At 39.3% G+C, this 23070-nt stretch overlaps 2 protein-coding genes across 2 annotated transcripts; both read left to right on the top strand.

Annotated features, from left to right (window-relative positions):
- Positions 1–2720: 2720 nt before the first annotated feature.
- LOC128528214 (extracellular calcium-sensing receptor-like) lies at positions 2721–9047 on the top strand. The gene is made up of 8 exons (XM_053500969.1): positions 2721–2864; positions 3568–3659; positions 5815–5976; positions 6124–6412; positions 6676–7431; positions 7510–7737; positions 7878–7998; positions 8140–9047. The coding sequence occupies exons 1-8, from the start codon at positions 2721–2723 to the stop codon at positions 9045–9047; spliced, it is 2700 nt and encodes an 899-aa protein (XP_053356944.1).
- Positions 9048–12489: 3442 nt separating this feature from the next.
- Positions 12490–14709, top strand: LOC128528213 (extracellular calcium-sensing receptor-like). Its single transcript, XM_053500968.1, has 3 exons — positions 12490–12747; positions 13512–13611; positions 13793–14709. Exons 1-3 carry the CDS (start codon positions 12490–12492, stop codon positions 14707–14709), a joined length of 1275 nt encoding a protein of 424 aa, XP_053356943.1.
- Positions 14710–23070: the final 8361 nt, after the last annotated feature.

Genomic DNA, 23070 nt, shown 5'->3' with positions numbered 1-23070 from the left:
TTTTATTCATTGTGCCAACAATAGTGGTTTTATTCGCCAAAAGATTGTTTGCAAGTCCCAACGAGGTGAAGAAATTGTTTACATATACATTACACAAGAAACGTTTCTGTTTTTTGTGTGCACACTTAAGCGGAATCTGGACGAAACAATGCTGATAAGTTCAAGCTTAGATTAATATATAAACTGGTCCACTCCGTGACCCCTGAAATCCGACAGACGGTAATTGGATGTTTACCAAGGGCTCAGGAGAGGTGTGTGTGTGTGTGTGTGCGCGCGCGCGTGCGTGCGCTGCAGCCTGTCCCTTTTTCAGCGGATTTTTCCGCTACTGCAGATCAGTTTAGCAACTTTATATCAACAATATATTTAATATATAAATTTTAGGAATATATTAACATGTGCAGACAAATATATTTGAGGGTGCGCTGCCCCTCTTGCCCTGCGTAGAGCCGGCCTCGATTACTCACACACACACACATATTACACACACATATGAATTAGTTTCAGCTGAAACTCATGATCAATGGTGTTGGGGTACTTATGTAGTGATAATTAGTTTCAGCCAAATCATTAAAACTAACAATAGACTATGGCACTCTCTTGAGAGGGGATATGAAGGTGTTATTCATTTATTTATTCAATTCTACATATAAACAAACAAAATACAGCTATTTTTCTCAAAAAAGTGAAGTTGTTCAGCTGTTTAGTGTCACTATGTCATAACCAGTGAAACAACGTGTTTCAAAGTCTTTCCTCTCCGTGACCGCTGAAATCAGACACGACACCACGTTAGGCTACGTCTTGACTCATTTGCATACCGACGGTGATTGGATGTTTACCGAGGGCTCAGGGGAGGTGTGTGTGTGTGTGTGTGCGTGTGTGTCTGCTTGTACTGTTATAAAAATTCTAAATATAAACAAACAAAATACAGCTTTTTTTCTCCGAGGTAAACGATAAAGTTGTTCAGCTGTTTAGTATCACTATACTTAGTGTAGTTACCGAAATCTTTGATTTAGTTCTCATTGAGTGGCCACTTCCACATTTCACTCGCTTTTATGACATGAATCTTATGTGAGCATAAACAGTGAAACATTCCGCAGGTTTATAATACACCGCGGCCAAGTGAACCACGTTCCCGACGAACGAAACGAGGCATAATCGTGGTGTTTGATTCGGTTATGACATAGCATAGTTTATTATCTGCTGTGGTAGATCTGATTTATTCAAGCACATTAATAAAGCTTTATATCCTCAGGATGGGTCATTGCATTTTTTAGAGATAATTGCAACAGAAATTTTTAAACAGAATGAACAAACTAATGAATTTTCTCGAAACGTTATAAAATAAAGTAAAGCTAAATCCTCTAAATCTCCTTATAAAATATCGCTGATTATCAACGCCAGAATGAATGGCGAATTGTCAATATTTCACGGATAAAATATATATATATATATATATATATATATATATATATAATAAACTGCATATATGGAATGAAACCTGAGACAGTTACACACTGAATGACGCATAGATAGTATGCGCGATTCCTTGCGCCATCTGCTGAGAGAAATGAGAATCGCAGGTTGGAAAAGGCAGGAAACGGCATGACCGGCGCGCAGCTGTCAGCGATTTCACGTAAATAAGAGCAAAATAGCTTTATACTGGCTTTTACTGGTGCGATTTTGAAAATTTAAGCATACAGGGTGATTAAGCTCACAGATCTAGGAAAAGTCATGGAAGGAGGGTCCTGGAAATTGAACGAGTGTGAAGTATTATTTTTTTTTTACCCCCTTGCGGTCAAATGACCGCTGCTCGGCGCTTCTAGTGTTAAAGCTGATTGCAAAGCGTGTAATGAGGGGGTGCCCGGCTCATAACCCTCTATACCTGCGCATAGCACCTCGCAAGAGTCAGACCCGGTCGGGTCTAGGTGCCCGACAGTCTCGACCCTTGAGCATGGCGGGGAAGGCCTTTCCCGAAGGCTTGTTCATATGATTTCGCCTCCTGAACCTAGTGGCGACGTTAACAGGCACGATCCTTTTCCTTGATTCTCCAGTGAGATTTAGCCACAGATAACTCTGCGGAACACCATCGCAGCCATAAAAACAGCCGATAGCACGAACTGTCTGCTTTGTTGCAGGAAGAGACAGGTCTGTGGCTCAGCGTAATTTCAGAAACGACGTTGTAGCGCCCCGCCAGTGCTCAAGTCTTTCAGCAGGTCAGCCTGGTAAGCCTGCAAAACCGCCATGGTGTGCAGTAGAGCACCAGCCTGATCAGAAGAAAGAGAGCACCGTTTATCCGAGGCTCCTCCTACCGGCCACCCGACAGCAATCTGTGTTTTTTTGTTTTTTTTCCAGAGCACTTGGGGAAATCCCGCTTCCACAGCAAAATACGAAACGCGATCGCTCGATCGCATGCGTTACTTACCTGCGGAAGCGAGCGGTAGCCTTTGAAAGGGAACATGTCATCAGTGACCAGCTACATCAACAAGTGCACCGATGACGTCACTGTCTCCAAGAATATCATCTCACGTCCCAATTAGAAACTGTGGATTACTGCCGAAGACTGTGCATTTCTGAGGACCCGAGACTCTGCCTTCAAAGTGGGAGACAAGGTGGCCCTTAGAGGAGCAAGGGCCAAACTTTCTTGTGCCATTAGAGAGGCAAAGCGCGCACACGCCCAGAGAATTCACAACCACTTCATAGACAGCTGCGACACACGGCGCATGTGGCAGGGCTTACAGGCCATCACTCAGTACAGCTTGCCGCGCTTCGGCTTTCTCGCGCACTGCTTCCAATGTCCCCTTCTCCGGCCGCTGGCATCAGGCATCACCGAGGTTTTGAGGCCTGGTTCACGCAACAAGCCAGGGGTCACATAGCTTTTCTCGCAGCTTATTGTGGATGTTGTTACCCGGGTTATTTAGGTAGAAAAGTGTCTGGCTGTTGTATGTACAAACACATATTACGACGATATCCATACACAGAGTAAAATAAATGCGCTACACACAAAATGTAAACAACGTAGCACCATTTTGATTCCGGAGCGGCCGCTGCGTGCTACTGCCACGCCGCCATCTTGGATCCCAGATTTCAACTATACAAATCTCAAGTCAGTGCTTTCTACATTCCATCAATGTGGACTTTGCAATGAGAGGGGAAAACACGCTGGATCTTGTTTACACAAACTTCCCCGGCGCATATGCTCGGTTCAACAGGCAGAACGACGTGGCCGCGAGAAAGACCACCCCTTCTCTGAACGACCAGATACTGTGTCTCACTACAGCTGAGGTGAGGAAAACTCTATGCAGAGTCAAACTACAGAAAGCTGCTGCACCAAACACCATCCCAGGCAGAGTGCTCAGAGAATGTGCAGAACAACTGGCAGATCTTCAACATATCTCCCGTTGTTCCCACGTGCTTCAAGGCCACCACTATCGTCCCCGTGCCCAAGAAGTCTTCTGTGTCCTGTCTCAATGACTACCGTCCCGTTGCACTTACACCCACCATCATGAAATGCTTTGAACGGCTCGTCATGAAACACATCAAGACTCTGTTGATCTTGATGTGTCTCAGACTGTGTCCAGACTGATCAGGAAACTAAGTCTGTTGGGCCTGAACACATCCCTCTGCAACAGGATCCTGGACTTTCTGACCGGAAGGCCACGGTCAGTACGGATTGGGAACTGCACCTCCAGCACCACCACACTGAGCACTGGGGCCCCACAAGACTGTGTGCTTAATCCCATGCTGTTCACACTGCTGACTCACGACTGTGTAGCGACACATAGTTCGAATCACATCATCAAGTTTGCTGATGACACAAGCATGGTGGGTCTCATTAGCATGATGAATCAGCGTACAGAGAGGAAGTGCAGAGGCTAACAGACTGGTGTAAAGACAACAACCTGTCTCTGAATGTTGACAAGACAAAGGAGATGGTTGTTGACTTTAGGAGGACACGAAGCAACCATCCTCACCTGAGCATCAACGGCTCCTCTGTGGAGATCGTCGAAAGCACCAAATTCCTGGGTGTCCACCTGGAGAAAAAAATCATCTAGTCCCTCAACACCAGCTCCCGGCACAATAAAGCCCAACATCGTCTCTTCTTTATGAGAAGACTGAGGAAGGCCCAGCTTTTACCACCGATCCTGACCACCTTCTATAGTGGAACTATCGAGAGCATCATGAGCGGCTGCCTGGTTTGGGAATTGGGAAAAAGACCCTACAGCGCATCATAAGGACAGTAGAAAAGATCATCGGGGCCCTCTCCCTTCTATTGAAGACATCTACACCACACACTGCAGTGGACTGATACACACACACACAAACATTATTACTCAGCTTAACTCAACTACCTCAAAACATTGAGACTGGACTGACTAATCAACACAAGCGCAAACACACTGACCTACACTACCAAACTATTGTACACACCAACCTGTAAATGCTATTTTGCACAATATTTTTGACTGGATTACCTTTGCAATAACTTCTTAATTCTTGCTGCTACTTTAAAGAACGTTTAATGGTTCTCCACTACCTCAACTCATCACCTCAACACCACAGAGTATTATGGTATGTTATGTCATGTTTGTAGCACTGTCACTTTGCTGCTCTCGTTTGCACATTTGCAGGTCCACTTTTTGTTGTCTGTAAAAAACAATTTAGTCTTCCTCTTGGGTTAGCTAGTTAGTTTTTGTTAATTTATTTTGTTAATTTATGTTGTCAATTTATGTTGTCAGGTCAATCTGTCTTGTCTTCGCTAGCCAGCTAACTAGGCCCCTTTTTCTGTTAATTTATGTTGTAAATTTATGTTGCATGTAGCATCTTGGTCCTAAAGGAAAGTTGTTTCATTTTACTGTGTACTTACTGTATATGGTTGAAGTGAAAATAAAGCCTACTTGAACTTGATATAAGCCAAACTTTGGCATGTTTGACACACATGCTTCAACAACCAGTCGCGCAAAGAGCGTTTCTAATAGCGTTTTTCACACAGCATCGAGTGTAGCTTTTGAATAGGAACAGATCACAGTTTTGCGCACGAGAGAGAAGAACCATTGGGGCAGTTGTGATAATGTGATGCTTGGCAGAAGTACACAAAGTGCATGTATACTACTCATATATTAAGACCTCACTTGTTTATTAAGTCTAAATTTATTACAAAATTTTGAATGTCTTGCAAAAAGCTTGCAGACCAAGTTACTCGTAATCCAATGTTCCACTGTGTATACTGTATACAACCAGCAAGTTTTTTCTTGATTAGAAATGACACAGGCATCTCCCAGAAGATAATAAGATGATGTACAAAAGGCATAATTGTGGAAAAAAATATTACTCATCTTTCATTTACATTTGAACAAAAAGTGTCACGTCCAAAATTATTCATTACCATTCCAATAATCAATAGAAAAGCCTTTATTGGGTATTACTGCAATTAAAATCCCTTCTATAATTTGTGACCAGCTTTTTGCACGTCTCTACTGGTATTTCTGCCTGTTCATCTTTAGTGATGAGCTCCAGCATATCCAGCATATCCTTACAAATTGACAGAATTGCAGAAATTACACCTAGTCTTAGTCTTACACAAATTACTTAAGTCTTTAAGTGGAATTGTTGGATTAAGTCAGACTGGTGATGTTACCACTGTGTCTGTATAATGGCATAAAAAAGCTTACCATTGATTTGTCCAAACAAAATGGTCATGCCCCCAAAACCCAAAGCTTGTCTATAAATGTATGAAGAGTGTATCTGTGGTGGAATGATATAGTAAACACTTTGGACACACATTGTAATGTTATTCCTTGTACTTCTTTCACTTAGCTTGGCAAAGGGAGAGAATTGCAAAATTTTAGAAAGCCCAGAAGATCCTTTGCTGTCTAAAGATGGAGATGTGATAATTGGAGCTGTATTTTCAATACATAGTGGTACAGAGCTGCAGTCATTGCCTTATACTGAAAAACCTCAACCTTTAATATGCATTAGGTTTGAAAAGTTTACATTTGGATTACATTTATACATAAGTATAAAATATATTGTATGTTACTGTGGAATTCATTTCCTTTTAGTAAATATGTGATCTATGTATTTGTTTATATATGTATGTATATATATGTGCGTGTGTGTTTGTAGATTTAACCTCAGAGAATTTCGCTTTGCTCAGACTATGATTTTTGTAATTGAAGAAATCAACAGAAGCAGCCATTTGCTTCCAAATATCACAATTGGTTACAGGATTTATGACAACTGTGTCTCAAGATTGTTATCTATGAAAGCAGCCATGGCTTTGATGAATGGTAAGGACATAACAGCAGTTGACTCCTGCTCAGAAAAAGCTTTAGTACAAGCCATCATAGGGGAGTCAGAGTCTACTCCTACTATAGCACTCACAAGAACTACAGGGCCTTTTAAGATTCCAGTGGTAAGTATAAATTTTGCAAGTAGAAATCTTTATTTATGGTGTCAAATAAATTTAAATAATCATAATACAGAAATAATGATTTTACAGATTTTACCCAATTATATTAAATATATATTTAATCCATTTTTGGTGCTAATATGTATTATTTAATAATAAACATAAATTAATATTTGAAATTGTATACAATACATAAACGACTGTGCATTAACTCTAAAGAGGAAGATCTGGCAAAACTTATAGTAGTTATTTTTATCTGTCTTTAGATAAGTCATGCTGCAACATGTGAGTGTTTAAGCAGCAGAAAAGAGTACCCCTCTTTCTTCAGAACCATAGCAAGTGACTACTACCAGAGTAGAGCATTGGCATATTTGGTCAAGCACTTTGGCTGGTCTTGGGTCGGAGCAGTGAACAGTGATAATGACTATGGCAACAATGGAATGGCCATTTTTCTGAATGCAGCAAAAGAGGAGGGAATATGTGTTGAGTACTCTGAGAAGTTTGACCGGTCAGATTCTGAGAAAGTCTGGAAAGTGGTCAATATTATTAGGAGAAGCACAGCCAAAGTTATTATTATATTTCTTACCCAAGTAGACATGAATATCCTAACAGACCACCTTATTTTAAAGAATGTCACTGGCTATCAGATGATTGGTGTTGAAGGATGGATTACTGCTGTTAATCTAGTAACACCTGCAAGTTACAACATACTAGCTGGATCCATTGGATTAGATGTGGGGAAAATGAATATTGATGGTTTTGCAGACTACGTTATAAAAGAATTTTGGCAGACAGCTTTTCCCTGCTTAAATACGATAGGAAACATTTCTCAAACTGCAGACAACTGCAAAAAATATAAAAACATTACTGCATTTGAAAACTACAATGCCGATATAACAGAACTGAGATATGCAAATAACATCTACAATGCAGTTTATGCTGTAGCACATTCTCTACACAGCCTGTTGAGATGCACAGAAAATCAAAGTTGTGAAAAAAAAAAATTAATTCAACCATGGCAGGTAACACTAAGAAGGCAAGCCAAACAGAATATACCGACTGATAATGTCATATTAAGAACTTTATATTTTCCTTTGAAGGTTGTTGAGTCTCTAAAGAAGGTCAATTTTACCACTAAAGTTGGGGAAGATGTTTGGTTTGACAGCACTGGGGCAACAGCTGCAAAATATGATGTGGTGAACTGGCAACGAGGACTTAATGGAGATGTGCAGTTTAGGGCAGTAGGTTATTATGATGCCTCTCTGCCAAGTGGACAACAGTTTGTACTAAACACTGATGATATACTGTGGGTTGGAGAGAAAAGAGAGGTACATATTTTTTTTATGAGCACATGATCTCAACAGTTTCAGACAGATAGAATGTTTGTAAAATCCACCTTTAAAAAGTGTATCCTTTAATTGAAATATCAAAATAGATTATCTATATTTGCTGAATTTCATATTAGAAGCCAAGGTCTGTGTGCAGTGAGAGATGTCCTCCAGGAACAAGGAAAGCCACACAGAAAGGAAGGCCTGTTTGCTGCTATGACTGTTTACCATGTGCAGAGGGAGAGATCAGTAACCAGACAGGTAATTTCAGCACTGCCAAGTATCAAATTCAAGATGTTAATTATGCATTAATTGTCTTCCTGTTATTATGTAGGTTACAGTTCTCAAACAAAATGAAATCATAAAATAAAGTTTCTTGTTCTTTCCATAATTATTTTTCAGATTCAAATAACTGTGAGCAGTGTCCAGGAGAATATTGGTCTAATGCTGAAAGAGATAAATGTGTTCTAAAGGTCATAGAGTTTCTTTCATTTACAGAGGTTATGGGGATAATACTTGTATTCTTTTCTTTGTTTGGAGCTACATTAACTGTGTTAGTAGCTATTTTATTTTTAATAGAAAGAGAAACTCCTATTGTTAAGGCAAATAACTCTGAGCTGAGCTTCCTGCTGCTGTTCTCCCTGACTCTGTGTTTTCTCTGTTCGCTTACTTTCATTGGACGGCCATCCCAGTGGTCATGTATGCTGCGTCACACAGCATTTGGGATTACATTTGTCCTCTGTATCTCCTGTATACTGGGGAAAACAGTAGTTGTGCTAATGGCCTTCAGGGCTACACTTCCAGGCAGTAATGTCATGAAATGGTTTGGGCCTCTACAGCAGAGAGTCAGTGTACTTGCCTTCACTCTTATACAGGTCCTTATTTGTGTGCTTTGGTTAACAGTTTCACCTCCTTTTCCATATAAGAACATAAACTACTACAAGGAAAAGATCATATTAGAATGTAACTTGGGCTCAACCATAGGTTTCTGGGCTGTACTTGGTTATATAGGATTTCTTGCTTTCTTGTGCTTTGTTTTAGCTTTTCTAGCTAGAAAGCTGCCAGATACTTTTAATGAAGCCAAATTTATCACATTTAGCATACTCATATTTTGTGCCGTGTGGATCACCTTTATTCCTGCTTATGTCAGCTCTCCTGGAAAATTTACTGTAGCTGTGGAGATATTTGCTATTTTGGCCTCCAGTTTTGCTTTACTATTCTGTATATTCACACCTAAATGTTATATCATTCTATTTAAACCTGAACTAAACACAAAAAAAAACATGATGGGAAAAATGACTCCAAAATAACAAATCAAGCTGGTCAAAATCTGCAAAAGTAAACATGCTAGTTGTATCTAAAGAACGTTAGACACATAATGTTGAATATAACCAACTGTATCTAACATATTCAGATAGCTCACATTACAATGTAATCACTATGTAATAGACCTATTCTACATCATGTAAAGTTGAAATTAGAATAAACATATCACAGAAAAAAATACAATTGTGCCTTTATCCTTGTCTATAGAAAGCCCTTTTTTTATATTTAATAAAATGGATGCATGTATTCAGCAATATTTGAAAATTATCGTACCAGGATTAATGATTGGTTTTCTGGTTATAATTTTTTTTTAGAATAATAAATTTTACAATAAAAAACCTTATAAGCATAAACAAACCCATCAATTAATCAGTCAAACAAGAAAAATAAATAAATAATTAATTAATTATTAAAACAAAAATATATATATATCATAAGTTATGTCCATGACTATGGAACTATGAGACCAAACGATGACCGTCACCATGGTCTCATTGTGAATGACACTATTCTTCCATCTATCCAAAGCGTTACTTTGTTTTTGTTTAGTGATTTTGTTTTTGGTCTGTCATGGATTAAGGTTGCACGCATATTTTAAGTTCCGATATATATTTATTAAGACACAGTAAAAAAAAACAACAACTAAAAGGACATAATAAATAAACAGGGAGGCACTTAGCAATCAGAGAAACTAACAGTAAACATAACAGGAAACAGATGCAGACACAAGACTACCTGGAGCTTACATAATATATCAAAACCAATAGATCCAGCCAGTATGTTATAACTTTCTGGGACTGCCAGATTGACAGCAGTAATCCATGCCTCCACACCAATCATCTGGTACCCGGTGACATTTTGAACAATAAGATGATCTATCAGAACATTCATATCAAAGTGAGCTAAAAATAAGATAATTACTTTGGCTGTGTCTTTCTTAATAATATCTACTACTTTTACTACATATTTCCTTATATGTAAGTATAAGTATATATACTTTTACATATACATACATATATATATAAAGAATAAGCTGAGTCATCTAGGAGCGTAAAGCATGATACAGTGGAACAAATCATCTCAAAAGGCCCAGTAAACAAACACCTCTAAAAACAAACACCTCTAAAACCATAGTCATATGGACATACCCACAGTAACATAACAGTGGGCCCACCACAGTGTCTGTAAATAATCTCTGTGTTTTTTGTTCACTTAATTAAATGAGCCATAAAAGAGATGCAGCTCCTGATGACATCACAATGCTCACCATCTCTCTGATTTGTCTAAATAAAAGGGCCATACCCAGAACATCCACAGCATATATAAGAATATAAAAGTATATAAATGTTAAGGATTGAACCAGCAAAAGGACTGAACAAACTCTGTGATGCTATTTATTTTACTACTCCTTTCTCTTAACAGGGTTAAGGGAGAAAACTGTCATATTCTGGGCAACCCAGCATATCCTCTGCTATCTAGAGATGGAAATGTGATAATTGGAGCTATCTTTCCAATTCATAATGCTACACAGACACAGTCACTACCATATACTGAAAAACCTCAACCTTTAATTTGCAATAGGTTTGTTGTATTAGACAATTTTACATTGAATTTTATTCAGTAAAACTGTACAGTATTTCTGTGTTGTTTTTTCTTATATATAATTAGAATATTTTTTATATACATGACATTTTTATAGATTTAACCTTAGAGGATTGCGCCTTGCTCAGACCATGACCTTTACAATCGATGAAATCAACAGAAACAACTGGGTGCTTCCAAACATCTCAGTAGGTTACAGGATTTATGACAGTTGTGGCTCAGGTTTGTTAAGTATAAAGGCAGCCATGGCGTTAATGAATGGTGTGGACATAACAGCAGATGATGCATGTTCTGGACAAGCAGTTGTACAAGCGATCATAGGGGAATCATCATCTACTTCCACTGTAGCACTAACAAAAACGACAGGACCTTTTAACATCCCAGTGGTAAGGATGATTAATTTTGATCATTATTTAATACCAATGTATTTAATAGTTACATAACACAATGAGATTAATATCTTTTTAGACACATGATCATAGTTAAGCCTTTATTTATCTATATTGACTCACTTCCTAATTACTTTGACATGAATCTCTTTCGCCTCAACAGCCAAAGATATTTTTGATATTTTTTCTATAATTTACATTGAAACACAATTCTGGAAAGGAGGTGAATTTTCATATTGCCTTGCAAATAAGTGGACTGGCTATCCTAAATTATTCTTACATGTGAAAGCTTGTGAATGTGTTTCTGTGTGTGCACGTGATATGCAATATGAAGTAAATAGTTTTGCCTGTATTTATCAGGCTTAACCATGGCCCTAACCAGAATGAAGCATCACATGCATTACAATAAATACATCAATGCAGGTTATCTTTGCTACCACTATTTTTTTTGACAAATATGCTTTTATAATCATAAGGTACATTATACATAAATATAGTTTGTAGACTGTAATATTCATTTGTATTTTTCTGGTAGAATTTCTTGCTAAAAAGAACTTTGGTTACTAGGTAGGTACTTTGGTGAAAGCTGCTTTAAATTAGGCTATATTCTTTTCTTTTTTCAGATAAGTTATGCTGCCACATGTGAATGTTTAAGCAACAGAAAAGAGTACCCCTCTTTTTTCAGGACCATAGCGAGTGACTATTACCAGAGCAGAGCATTGGCATTTTTAGTAAAGAACTTTGGCTGGTCATGGGTGGGAGCTGTGAACAGTGATAATGACTATGGAAACAATGGAATGGCTATTTTCCTGGATGCAGCCAAAGAGGAGGGAATATGTGTTGAATATTCTGAAAAGTTTGACCGGTCAGACACTGCCACTGTAGTAAAAGTAGTAGATATTATTAAGAAAGGCACAGCCAAAGTAATTATCTTATTTCTAGCTCACTTTGATATGAATGTTCTAGTAGATCATCTTATTGTACAAAATGTCACTGGCTACCAGATGATTGGTGTGGAGGCATGGATTACTGCTGTCAATCTGGCAGTCCCAGAAAGTTATAACATACTGGCTGGATCTATTGGTTTTGATGTGGGAAAATTTAACATTGCTAGGTTTGCTGACTATGTTGTAAATGAATTTTGGCAAAGAGTAGTCCCTTGCTTGCATTCAGCAGAAAACATTTCTCAAACGGCAAACAACTGCAGCAAATATAAAGATATGATTCCATATAAAAACTACAATGAAGATATATCTGAATTAAGATATGCAATCAACATCTACAATGGAGTTTATGCTGTGGCACATTCTTTACAAAGCCTGTTAAAATGCACAGAAAACCAAAACTGCACGAAAGACAAAGCAATACAACCATGGCAGGTAATACAAAGAAGAGAAGACAAGCAGGCTGCATTCATGAGTGATATTGTCATAAAATGAATGCTTGTTTACTGTATCCCTTGAAGGTAGTTGAGTCTCTCAAAAAGGTACATTTCACCACTTCATTAGAAGAACAGATTTGGTTTGACAGCACTGGGGCAACAGCAGCAAAATATGATGTGGTCAATTGGCAACGAGGGGTTAATAGAGAAGTGCAATTTAAGGTTTTGGGATATTACGATGCATCACTGCCAAGTGGAAAACAGTTTGTTCTAAATGTTGAAGATATTGTGTGGGCTGGAGAGAAAAAAGAGGTACATACATTGGGCTTTATTCAGCAATCTTTGAATAACATTTTGTATGAATGTTTGTGTGAACTAAAATTAACTAAAAAATTTATGTATGATTCATAAAAGTTTTGTAAATGCTGAGCTTTTCCTTCATGGCAATCATAGATAGGTGATTTTTGAGGCTGGTATCTCGAAACTAACGTCTCCCCTGACTTTTGACTGTATGCACATTTAGCAGAGTTGGAACATATAATGAGAAATTAAAACAGTGAATTTGTTGTTGTGCATCCACTGTAATTATAATGAGGTTAAAATAAAATGTTTTCACACACACACACACACACACACACACACACACACACACACACACACACACACACACACACACACACACACACACACAGGGTAATCAGGGTACAAAAAAAAGGTATATCACGACGAATTATATAATTCAAATGATATACATCTTTACAAATATCAACTAAAATATTAATCCTTTAAGACACCATCTAATATATAATATATTTTTAAATGTCATCTAAATTGTACAGAATATATTCCATTCTTTAAATAAAATAAATTTTAAATAAATTAAATAAAAAATGTTATGGAATTTAAAACTGGCCTAAAGTCAACAGTCTTGAAAAATAGCTGGATTGAACATTATAAATAATAAGTTTTGAAACAAGTTTGTTATCGGACTTATGTTTACTGCTGTGCCTCAGGCAACATGTACTTCCAGAACTCTCACAAAGTACTGACTGTAGCAATGATTTTGTTCAACTTAGAAGCCAAGGTCTGTGTGCAGTGAAAGCTGTCCTCGCGGAACCAGGAAAGCTGTACAAAAAAGAAGGCCTGTCTGCTGCTATGACTGTATACCATGTGCAGAAGGAGAGATCAGTAATCAGACAGGTAATGTCAGCTTTACCAAGTTTCAAAGACAATTTGTTAACTGCACATTTTGCATCCTCATAGTATTATTTAGGATACAATTCTTGAACAATTGTATAAATAAATGAAATCATAGAAATATGGTTCTTCCTAATAAGAATAACTGTGATTATTGTTTCAGATTCAAATAACTGTGAGCAGTGTCCAGCAGAATATTGGTCTAATGCTGACAGGGATAAATGTGTGTTAAAAGTCATAGAGTTTCTTTCATATACAGAGGTTATGGGAGTAGTACTTGTATTTTTTTCTTTGTTTGGAGCTACATTAACTGTGTTAGTAGCTATTTTATTTTTAATAAAAAAGGACACTCCCATTGTTAAGGCCAACAACTCTGAGCTGAGCTTTCTGCTGCTGTTCTCCCTGACTCTGTGCTTCCTCTGTTCACTTGCTTTTATTGGTCGGCCGTCCGAGTGGTCCTGTATGCTGCGTCACACAGCATTTGGGATTACATTTGTCCTTTGCATTTCCTGTATTTTGGGGAAAACAGTAGTTGTGCTTATGGCCTTCAGGGCTACACTTCCAGGCAATAATCTTATGAAATGGTTTGGGCCTCTACAGCAGAGACTCGCTGTTTTTGCTTTCACTCTCATACAGGTCCTTATTTGTGTGATTTGGTTAATAATTTCTCCTCCTTTCCCCTATAAAAACATGAATTACTACAAGGAAAAAATCATATTAGAATGTAACTTGGGCTCAGCTATAGGTTTCTGGGCAGTGCTGGGTTATATAGGGGTTCTTGCTTTCTTGTGTTTTGTTTTGGCTTTTCTAGCTAGAAAGCTGCCAGATAATTTTAATGAAGCTAAATTCATCACATTCAGCATACTTATATTCTGTGCTGTGTGGATCACCTTTATTCCAGCCTATGTCAGCTCTCCTGGAAAATTTACTGTAGCTGTGGAGATATTTGCTATTTTGGCATCCAGTTTTGCTTTACTATTCTGTATATTCGCACCAAAATGTTACATTATCCTATTTAAGCCTGAACTAAATACAAAGAAAAACATGATGGGTAAAATGCAATCTAAATCACTTTAAGATAATTTAGATAGGGAATTGTAAACATGTGTTATTAATAATTATATAAGCATTATTTATATATACTAGATCTTATTGCAAATACCACAAAATACTGTAGATGTATTCTGCGTCCAATTTATTTGAGAACAGATTAAACCTATTATTAAATATTATTAAATAATAATTATACATATATAAAAAATTGGACAGATATTTATAATTTAAATTTAAGTAATCAAGAATTAAGAAAATCTGACATCACATACAAAAAACAAACAAAATATAAAAAACCTTGCAAAAGATGATAGATAATGGTTAATCCTTTATTTTTAAAATGCATCTGTTATGCTTTATGTGCTAAAAAGTGGCTAATGAAAAGGCACTAGAATGTGATAGGCTCTACAGTATAAGTTACTATGCTATATAGTACATGTAATCAGGTTTTAAAATCTGGCTCCAAGACAAGAAATTAATTTAGACTTAAAAGAATAACTGTTTGGTGTTCAAGCTGTTATGATGTACTAAATACACAATAGTTTATTAATTTTTTTAATGCTTAGTTCTGGTTTTCTATGCTGCTCTCCCATTTACTATGCTTTGAAAACAATTATTTTCATCACAATCTGTCATTGTTTGTTTTTACATTTATGTTTGCCAAATAAACCACTAGATAAACATTCCTTCAGCCATTTTTAAAAATGTAATGCTTTTTTATGTTTCTGAAAAGTTTATGCCTCCTGGATTATGTGTGTCAGCACATACTGTATGCTACATTCTGAGTAATGCACTCTGTTAAAGAAATGTATGTGTAATACACATGTATCAACTATATTTACATGTAATTGTAAAATAATTCAAGAAAGTAAACTCAATTCTAAACATCTAGCAGTAAATTGGATGATGCAAAATAGGATTTAGTACAACAAAAAAGCTTAACAAACTAAATGAACTCTCAAGAACAGAACAGAGAAGCTGCTCAGTGGTCATTCCTTATATTAAACCAACATTTCTCTTCCAGACCAACATACACATACATATATATATATAAAACTGAAGGCATCAAAACTATGAATGAACACATGTGGAGTTATGTAATTAATAAAAAAAAAGGTCTCCACAGTCACCGGACCTGAACCCAATCGAGATGATTTGGGGTGAGCTTGACCGCAGAGTGAAGGCAAAGGGGCCAACAAGTGCTAAACACCTCTGCGAACTTCAAGACTGTTGGAAACCCATTTCAGGTGACTCTTGAAGCTCATCGAGAGAATGCCAAGATTGTTCAAAGCAGTAATGAGAGCAAAGGGTGGCTATTTTGAAGAAACTAGAATATAAAACATGTTTCCAGTTATTTCACCTTTTTTTGTTAAGTACATAACTCAAAATGTCTTTGCTAAAGAAGCTGGCTGTTCATAGTCCTGTATCCAGTCACATCAATGGAAAGTTAAGTGGAAGGAAATTGTCTCGGGTTACTTTGCTGTAAGCCTGTTCCCTGAAAAAGCGGGAACGAGATGCTGCATTAAAATGCTATGGGAATTGTATGTGTGTATCAAACATGCCAAATTTTGGCATATATAACCTCGGTCAGGCGACATCATTTGATGAAGTGCACCCGCAGGTTATAAATAAGAGTGAACCGGAAACATTCCTTAGATCAATTTTGTCTGAAGGACGCAGGCAGTGCGGCATTGAGGCGCAGCATCTTGTTCCTGCCTTATTAGGGAACAGGGTTACAGCAAAGTAACCCGAGACGTTCCCTTTCAAAGGCTACACTCGATGCTGTGTGAAAACGCTATGGAAATGAGAATACCAACGCCGCGGCACTGAAAGTGTTCACTGCACTCCAGGGTTTGTTGCGTGTGCGCAGAATAGCCAAGGAGGTCTCAGACCTAGCTCTGGGAAGGTGACTCACGGACCTGTAAGCCCGGAGTAGCATGAACATCCAAACTATAAAATCTAACAAATGTGTGCGGAGAGTACCAACCTGCCGCATAACATACTTGCTGCAAGGGGACACCTTTTGCCAGCGCAATAGATGAAGCAATCCCCCTGGTCGAATGAGCCCTGATTCCTAGAGGCGAAGTGTGACCGCGCGTCTCAGAGGCTAATGCAATAGTATCTCTCACCTGATGTGACAGCGTATGGCATAAAAAAGGCTGCTCTCACTTACGCCACTGGCTAGTGCGGTGGATGTAAATCTGAAGAGTGTGTACTGTAAATGTAACCTTTCCTGCTCCAGAGCTGTAAAAGGCGGAGGACAGAGGCTTCGAGGAAAACTGGGTGCATGGTCAAGAAGGAAAATAGTTTGGGCACTAACAACAGCTCAAGGGCTTGTAAAAATTTTTATTATTTAGACTAAGTTATTAAGTCTACTAGCTAATGATTTTATTTGTACAAATAATGAACTGTTATATAGCATCTGTTTGTATCGGTTTATTGTTATTATAAAAGAAATTACATTTAAAGACATCAAAATTTAAGTATAGAAATAACTGGGAAAATAGACCTTCAGAATAGAACATTAGAATAACAAAAAAAATACACTTCTATCTTTGGTATAATATGGTTATAGTATAATATATCGTGGCTGTGTGACGCACCCTGTACTCTGCTTTTCAGACTCTTTGGTGGAAGTTTTTACGCTTCACCCCCGAAAACTTACTGTGTTATGGCAATATTTCTCTGTGAAAATATGCGTCCTTTAAACCAATCCCTCTTTTTCTTGTCACAAACCAATCCCCCTTTTTCCACAACGTCTGTAAGGGCCATATTTCATTCTTGTGATTTGTTATGTTTATCTTATTTCAGTTTATTAGTTAAGCATTAAGCATTAAGTATCATACATATAATTTGTATTGTGACATCATTTCATGGGTTGTTCTGTGACATCATCCCACAGTTATGCAGTTCCATGTCTATCACGCACGTTAGTTGTAGTTGTTGTTAAGACACGGAAGAATACAGAAAGGTGTGGAGCACACAAGCTTTTGACCGTGAGACAGTAAGCTAAAAGGAATACAGTAAAATAAGTTGTTGTAACTGTAATCTATCGAAGCTACAGAACACAGCAAGCGACTTGTCGTGACTACAGTGGATTTATGCAAGAAACTGTAACAACCGTTGTTTTTGATGTTGAAAATAAACAAGAGGGAGATGTTCGGCATCCTGAAACATGGCAGGAAAAGACTAACATTTCTTGGAAACTAGTGTTGCCCAAAACACCAGTGGTGGCGGAGCATAAACACCGACCTCCCTGGGGTGCCAGGGAGAACACTTCATCCTTGAAAGGAATTCTTTGCGCCTTTCCTGGGGGGAGCCACTCCCACGGTCCTGCGCGAGTGAGCCTCAGGACTTCTTCTTTGTGACAGGACGTAGGTTTGACTTCTTTAAGGCGGATTGCAAAGCGCAGCGTGCCGCACCCCAGGCTTACGAGGGGTGATTCAGACCCAGTCAGGACTGGGTGGCCGAAAGTCCTGACCCTTGAGCACGGCGGGGAAAGGATTTCCTGAAGGCTTGTACATATAATTTTGCCTACCAAAACCTAGTTAACGGCGTTCCCAAACAGGCCAGAAGGCGAGATAGGGCATCAAGGAGGAATGCATGCTCCTTATCCTTGATGTCCATGAGGTTCGGCTTTAGGTGCCTCTCCAAGGAAACCATCGCAGCCATAAAACGGCTGATAACACGGGCCGTCTGCTTGTTGCACAAAAAGGCAGGTCTGTGGCTCGTCGTAATTCCAGGAACGCCCTATCATTAAGAGCCCGCCAGTGCTCAAGTCTTTTAGCAGGTCAGCCTGTTGAGCCTGCAAAACCCGCCATGGTGTGCAGTGAAGCACCAGCCTGATCCGCTGCCTGAAAGCTTTTTCCCCACCAGGGAAGATGTCAGTCTACGTGGCTTGGAGTGTGCTTTTTTTCAGGGAGGATGATGTTCCAGGAGAAAGAGGGCCTGCAAGCGTGTCTTCTATCTGGGACATCATCATATAACCCTTCACATCAATGATATTTATATAAATCAAAGTTGATGGTACAAAAACACGGGATTAAGAAGGCTTATTCCATGAAAGAGTTAACTCGTCATGAAGGTCGCCAAAAAGGAGGAGAGAGAGAGAGCATCTGCGACTCGTCCCCCCGGCCTCCCAACAGAAACCTGTCGTCTAAATGTTTTTTTTTTTTTATCCCGCTTCTGCGGCCAGGCGATATACAATCGCTTAATCGCATGCATTACTTACCTGCAAAATCAAGAGTAAGTCTCTCCTGTCAATTCACAAGAAGCGCCAAGATCTCCTAACAAACTCTACCATATCGGTGAGTTAATACTTTTAAATTTGCTTGCACACATCACACGCAAACACTATACGGTCCTGTAGAAAAAAAGATCTGAGGAATATTTCCAGTTCACTCCTATTTATAACCTGCAGGTGCATTTTATCAGATAACGTCACCTGACTGAGGTTATATAAGCCAAAAATTTGGCATGTTTGATACACACATGCTTCACAACCGGCAACACAAAAAGATGTTTCCATAGCGTTTTCACGCAGCATCGAGTGTAGATTTTGAAAGGAAACATGTAGTAAAAAAAGGTGCACAAGCAACAGGGATAATTGAAACCTTGAGAGGATTGTTATCCTTTCTCTTCAGAGAAGTAACGACTATGAGAAAATCAGCTTAAGAGTCAGAAACCTAACAGGTTCAAAAGGGTGTCAATCAGACCTTTTGAGCACAATAGATAAGTCCCCAGAAGGGACAGTGGCTCTAGTGGGCGGCCTTAATTATTCAGCTCCACGAATAAAACGGGCAACTAAAGGGTGCTTTTTCACAGAAACCCCATCAGTCAGAACATGACAAGCCGAAATAGCAGCTACGTACGTTTTAAGAGAAGTAGGGCATAAGCCTGAGGACAACTTTTCTTGCAGAAACTCCAGCACTAAACCAAATCGGCAGTGGACTGGGTCTACATGTTTTGCCATGCACCAACTTTCAAATAAACTTCATTTGAGGGCATAAGTTCTTCTAGAGGATGGAGCCCTAGCACTTAAAATAGTTTCAATTACACTGGTTGGTTAAGACCAGTATCTCTTAATTGGCCTCGATCAGGGGCCAGACGTGAAGGTTCCAGAGCTCGGACCGGGGATGAAATATTGTCCTCTGCGCCTGAGACAAAAGATCCCTCCTCACTGATAAGGTAAGCCGTCGAGGAGAGATATTAGATCTAAGAACCACACTCTGATTGGCCAACGGGGCGTAAGAGTAAGAGGCGCAAACCCTGTTGACGAACCTCGCCAAGACTCCCAGGAGCAGAGCTATAGGGAAAAATGCATAAAGGCGTGATCTAGGCTACGTACGGGCCAAGGCGTCCAGACCCAGGGGAGCTGGAAGAGTCAGAGAGTAGTAAAGGGAACATTTGTTGTTTCTTGCGAGGCAAAGAGGTCCACCTCTGCTACATGAAATCTCTCCCAGATTGACTGACTACTTCGGGGTGGTTTCCATTGCCCATGTTTTAGAGCTTGACTGAACAGCAAATCTTCTACCACTTTTATATGCCCTGGAATGTAAATCGCCCTGAGGGACAGGAACTTGTCCTGTGCCCAAAGCAGAACCTGGTGCGCTAGCTTATTCAAGCGGCGCGAGGACAGTCTGTCAGTGATTTATATATGAGACTACCGTAGTGTTGTCCACCCGCACTAGGACATGGTAGCCTCTCAACTGCTGGAGAAAGTGCTTCAGGGCCAGAAATAGAGCCATCATTTCGAGGCAATTGATGTGCTGTGCGAGAAGATAACCTCTCCAGCTCCCTTGGGCTGGACGGCCATCTGACCGCACCCCAGCCCATGAGGGAAGTGTCTGTCGTTAGCATCTTGCGACGACATGATGGACTTAGAGTGGGACCCAGCATCAGAAACCAGGGTCTGAATCACATAGAGAGGGTACGAAGCCCCATGCGCGTCACCATTATTGGGGATTGGTCCTCGAGTGAAATTCCCTGGTTCTTAGCCACATCTAAAATGCTTTTATGTGCAGAAGGCCCAAAGGTATCACCGTGGATGCAGCTGCCATTAGAGCTAAAGATCTCTGAAAGTGATGAACAGTCACTTGCTGGTCCAGCTTGATTTCCTTGAGGGTGTTGAGAATGGATTCGACACGAGCGGGAGACAGCTGTGCCCACCTTACAATCAAATTCCATGTGACACACAAATATGTTGTCCTCTGAATAGGAAAGAGCACGCTTTTCGTGGGGTTGGGTCTCAATTCTAAGAAACAAAGATGAGCTAGGATGACATCCCAATGGCGAAGCACTAGCTCCTGAGACTGGGCCAGCCAATTGTCTATATGTAATTCAAAATATGGATGCCTTGGAGTTGTAAGAGCCAGAACTGCATCCATGCATTTTGTGTATGTGTATGAGAGAGCTAGATCAAATGGAAGGACACGATACTTGTAAGCTTCGCCCCTGAAAGCGAACCTCTGGAACCTCTTGTGTTGTGGCAATATTTTTATATTAAAGTATGCGTCCTTCAGATCGATTGTCACAAATCAATCGCTTGGTAGGATTTGAGAACAATCACTTTGACAGTCAACATTTTGAAGCTGTATTTATTTACCTTTAGATAGCGGTTCAGCCTGCGAAAATTTAAAAATTGGATGCAGCCCCCTGTTTCTCTTGGGAACCAAGAAATATCGACTGTAGTAGCTGGACTCTCCATCTGGTAGGGGAACATTTTCCATGGCCCCTTTCCCCAGCAACGTCTGTCAGCAGATGCGCCCTTTCCGGTTTCATGGAAGTGGAGACCACGTCGTTGAAACGCGGAGGGTGATCTAAGAACTGAATCCTGTAGTTTCTCTCTACAGTGCTTAGTACCCAAGGAGATATACTTGCCAGTAGCTTTCACACTGCCAGTTTCTGAGAAAGGGGCAAAAGTTTCGGCGGCTTTGTTAGATGGGGGGTTTGGGGCGAGTGGGTGCCTGACCGGGGTTATATATGCCAGAATTTGGCGCGTTTGATACAACACAGAAAGATGTTCCCATAGCGTTTTCACGCAGCATCAAGTGTAGCTTTTGTAACTTTTTTAATTGAAATTACTGAAACAAATAAACTTTTCGATGATATTCTAATTTATTGAGATGCACCTGTATATTGTGGCTTACAGTCAATGTTCACATATTAAGGGAACCTTCTCACTTGGACCTGTACCACACAGTGTCACACAGCTCCTGTGTGTTTTAGGGCATGGCTTACTAATGCACTAATGGAGCCAATAAAAAGGCCACTGGTAAGTAGATCTTTCCTTGCATGTTATTTGCCCACAGACTCTGTAAACTATAAGTCTATGCCAAAAAGGAACCTTGTTACCTCACACTCCCCATGAGGTATCTCACCCCACTACCTGACATGTACCTCTCCTGCTCAATGCTCCTCACCTCAGCGCGACCCAGAGGACTCTACCTACAGACCTGTCCATTAAAAACGCACATTTCAAGAAAAGGGATCCAAAGCATCTACATTTTTTGTTGCATGTATAAGATTAGTTTCAGCTAAAACTCATGATCAATGGTGTTGGGGTACTTATGTAGTGATAGTTTTAATGATTTGGCAGAAACTAATTAACAATAGACTATGAGAGGTGGTTGGAAGGTGTTACTCTGAATATAAACAAAAAAAATACAGCTTTTTTTCTGCTGTGGTAGATCTGGTTTATTTAAATTAAATATTGTTTTAGCGATAATTTCACGGAAGCGAGTTCAGAACTAAAACGCTGCTCCAAGACGTTCAGAAGCTTCAAATAGAATGAACAAACGAATAATTTTTCTCCATATGATATAAAATAAAGTAGAGCTTTCCTTTTTGTTATAGTACGAAGCCCCTAGATGGACAAAGCAGGAGAAAAAACGGCAGAAAAAAGTCATGCCAAAAACTTTGGGTTATAATGCAAAACATGACTTGTTTTTGTTCTGCCGTTTTTTCCCTCTTCCTTTGTCCCCTTAGAGACTCTGTAGTAGGTTTTCTCAGTTGAATATGACAAAAAGATACCGCTGATAATCAACGCGGGAATGGATGGCGCAAGTTGTTGCAAGTTGATCTTGGAGCTAAACAATTTGCTTTAGGTGAAAGCGCCATCTAGCGATCATTGTGTGTCAGCAGCATCTTCCCATTCAAAACAATAGGCGGTCAAATGACCGCTGAACCGTGTTATAAGTAGGTAACACTAGCGGGGCGCTTCTAGTGTTAATCCTTAACTGCTCAGATGTATAATGAGATAAAAATTGTAAGTCATTTTGGATAAGGGCGTCTGCTTAATAGAAATCCCTCTAACTCTTTTGTGTCGCTGTTCCACTGAATGAAACGTGATGGCAGCTTCACCCAGTTACAAAGTAATGTATAAAA

The sequence above is a fragment of the Clarias gariepinus genome, chromosome 7, assembly GCF_024256425.1.
Source record: "Clarias gariepinus isolate MV-2021 ecotype Netherlands chromosome 7, CGAR_prim_01v2, whole genome shotgun sequence".
NCBI classification, from domain to species: Eukaryota; Metazoa; Chordata; class Actinopteri; order Siluriformes; family Clariidae; genus Clarias; species Clarias gariepinus.
This window is presented reverse-complemented; position numbering and strand designations above follow the sequence as displayed.

Coding starts and splice junctions, on each gene's coding strand:
- LOC128528214 (XM_053500969.1), top strand. CDS start 2,721: ATGTGGCAGGGCTTACAGGCCATCACTCAGTACAGCTTGCCGCGCTTC. Junction 6,413..6,675: donor GGCCTTTTAAGATTCCAGTG/GTAAGTATAAAT, acceptor ATCTGTCTTTAG/ATAAGTCATGCTGCAACATG. Junction 7,999..8,139: donor AGAGATCAGTAACCAGACAG/GTAATTTCAGCA, acceptor ATTATTTTTCAG/ATTCAAATAACTGTGAGCAG.
- LOC128528213 (XM_053500968.1), top strand. CDS start 12,490: ATGAATGCTTGTTTACTGTATCCCTTGAAGGTAGTTGAGTCTCTCAAA. Junction 12,748..13,511: donor GGGCTGGAGAGAAAAAAGAG/GTACATACATTG, acceptor TGTTCAACTTAG/AAGCCAAGGTCTGTGTGCAG. Junction 13,612..13,792: donor TGACTGTATACCATGTGCAG/AAGGAGAGATCA, acceptor TGATTATTGTTT/CAGATTCAAATAACTGTGAG.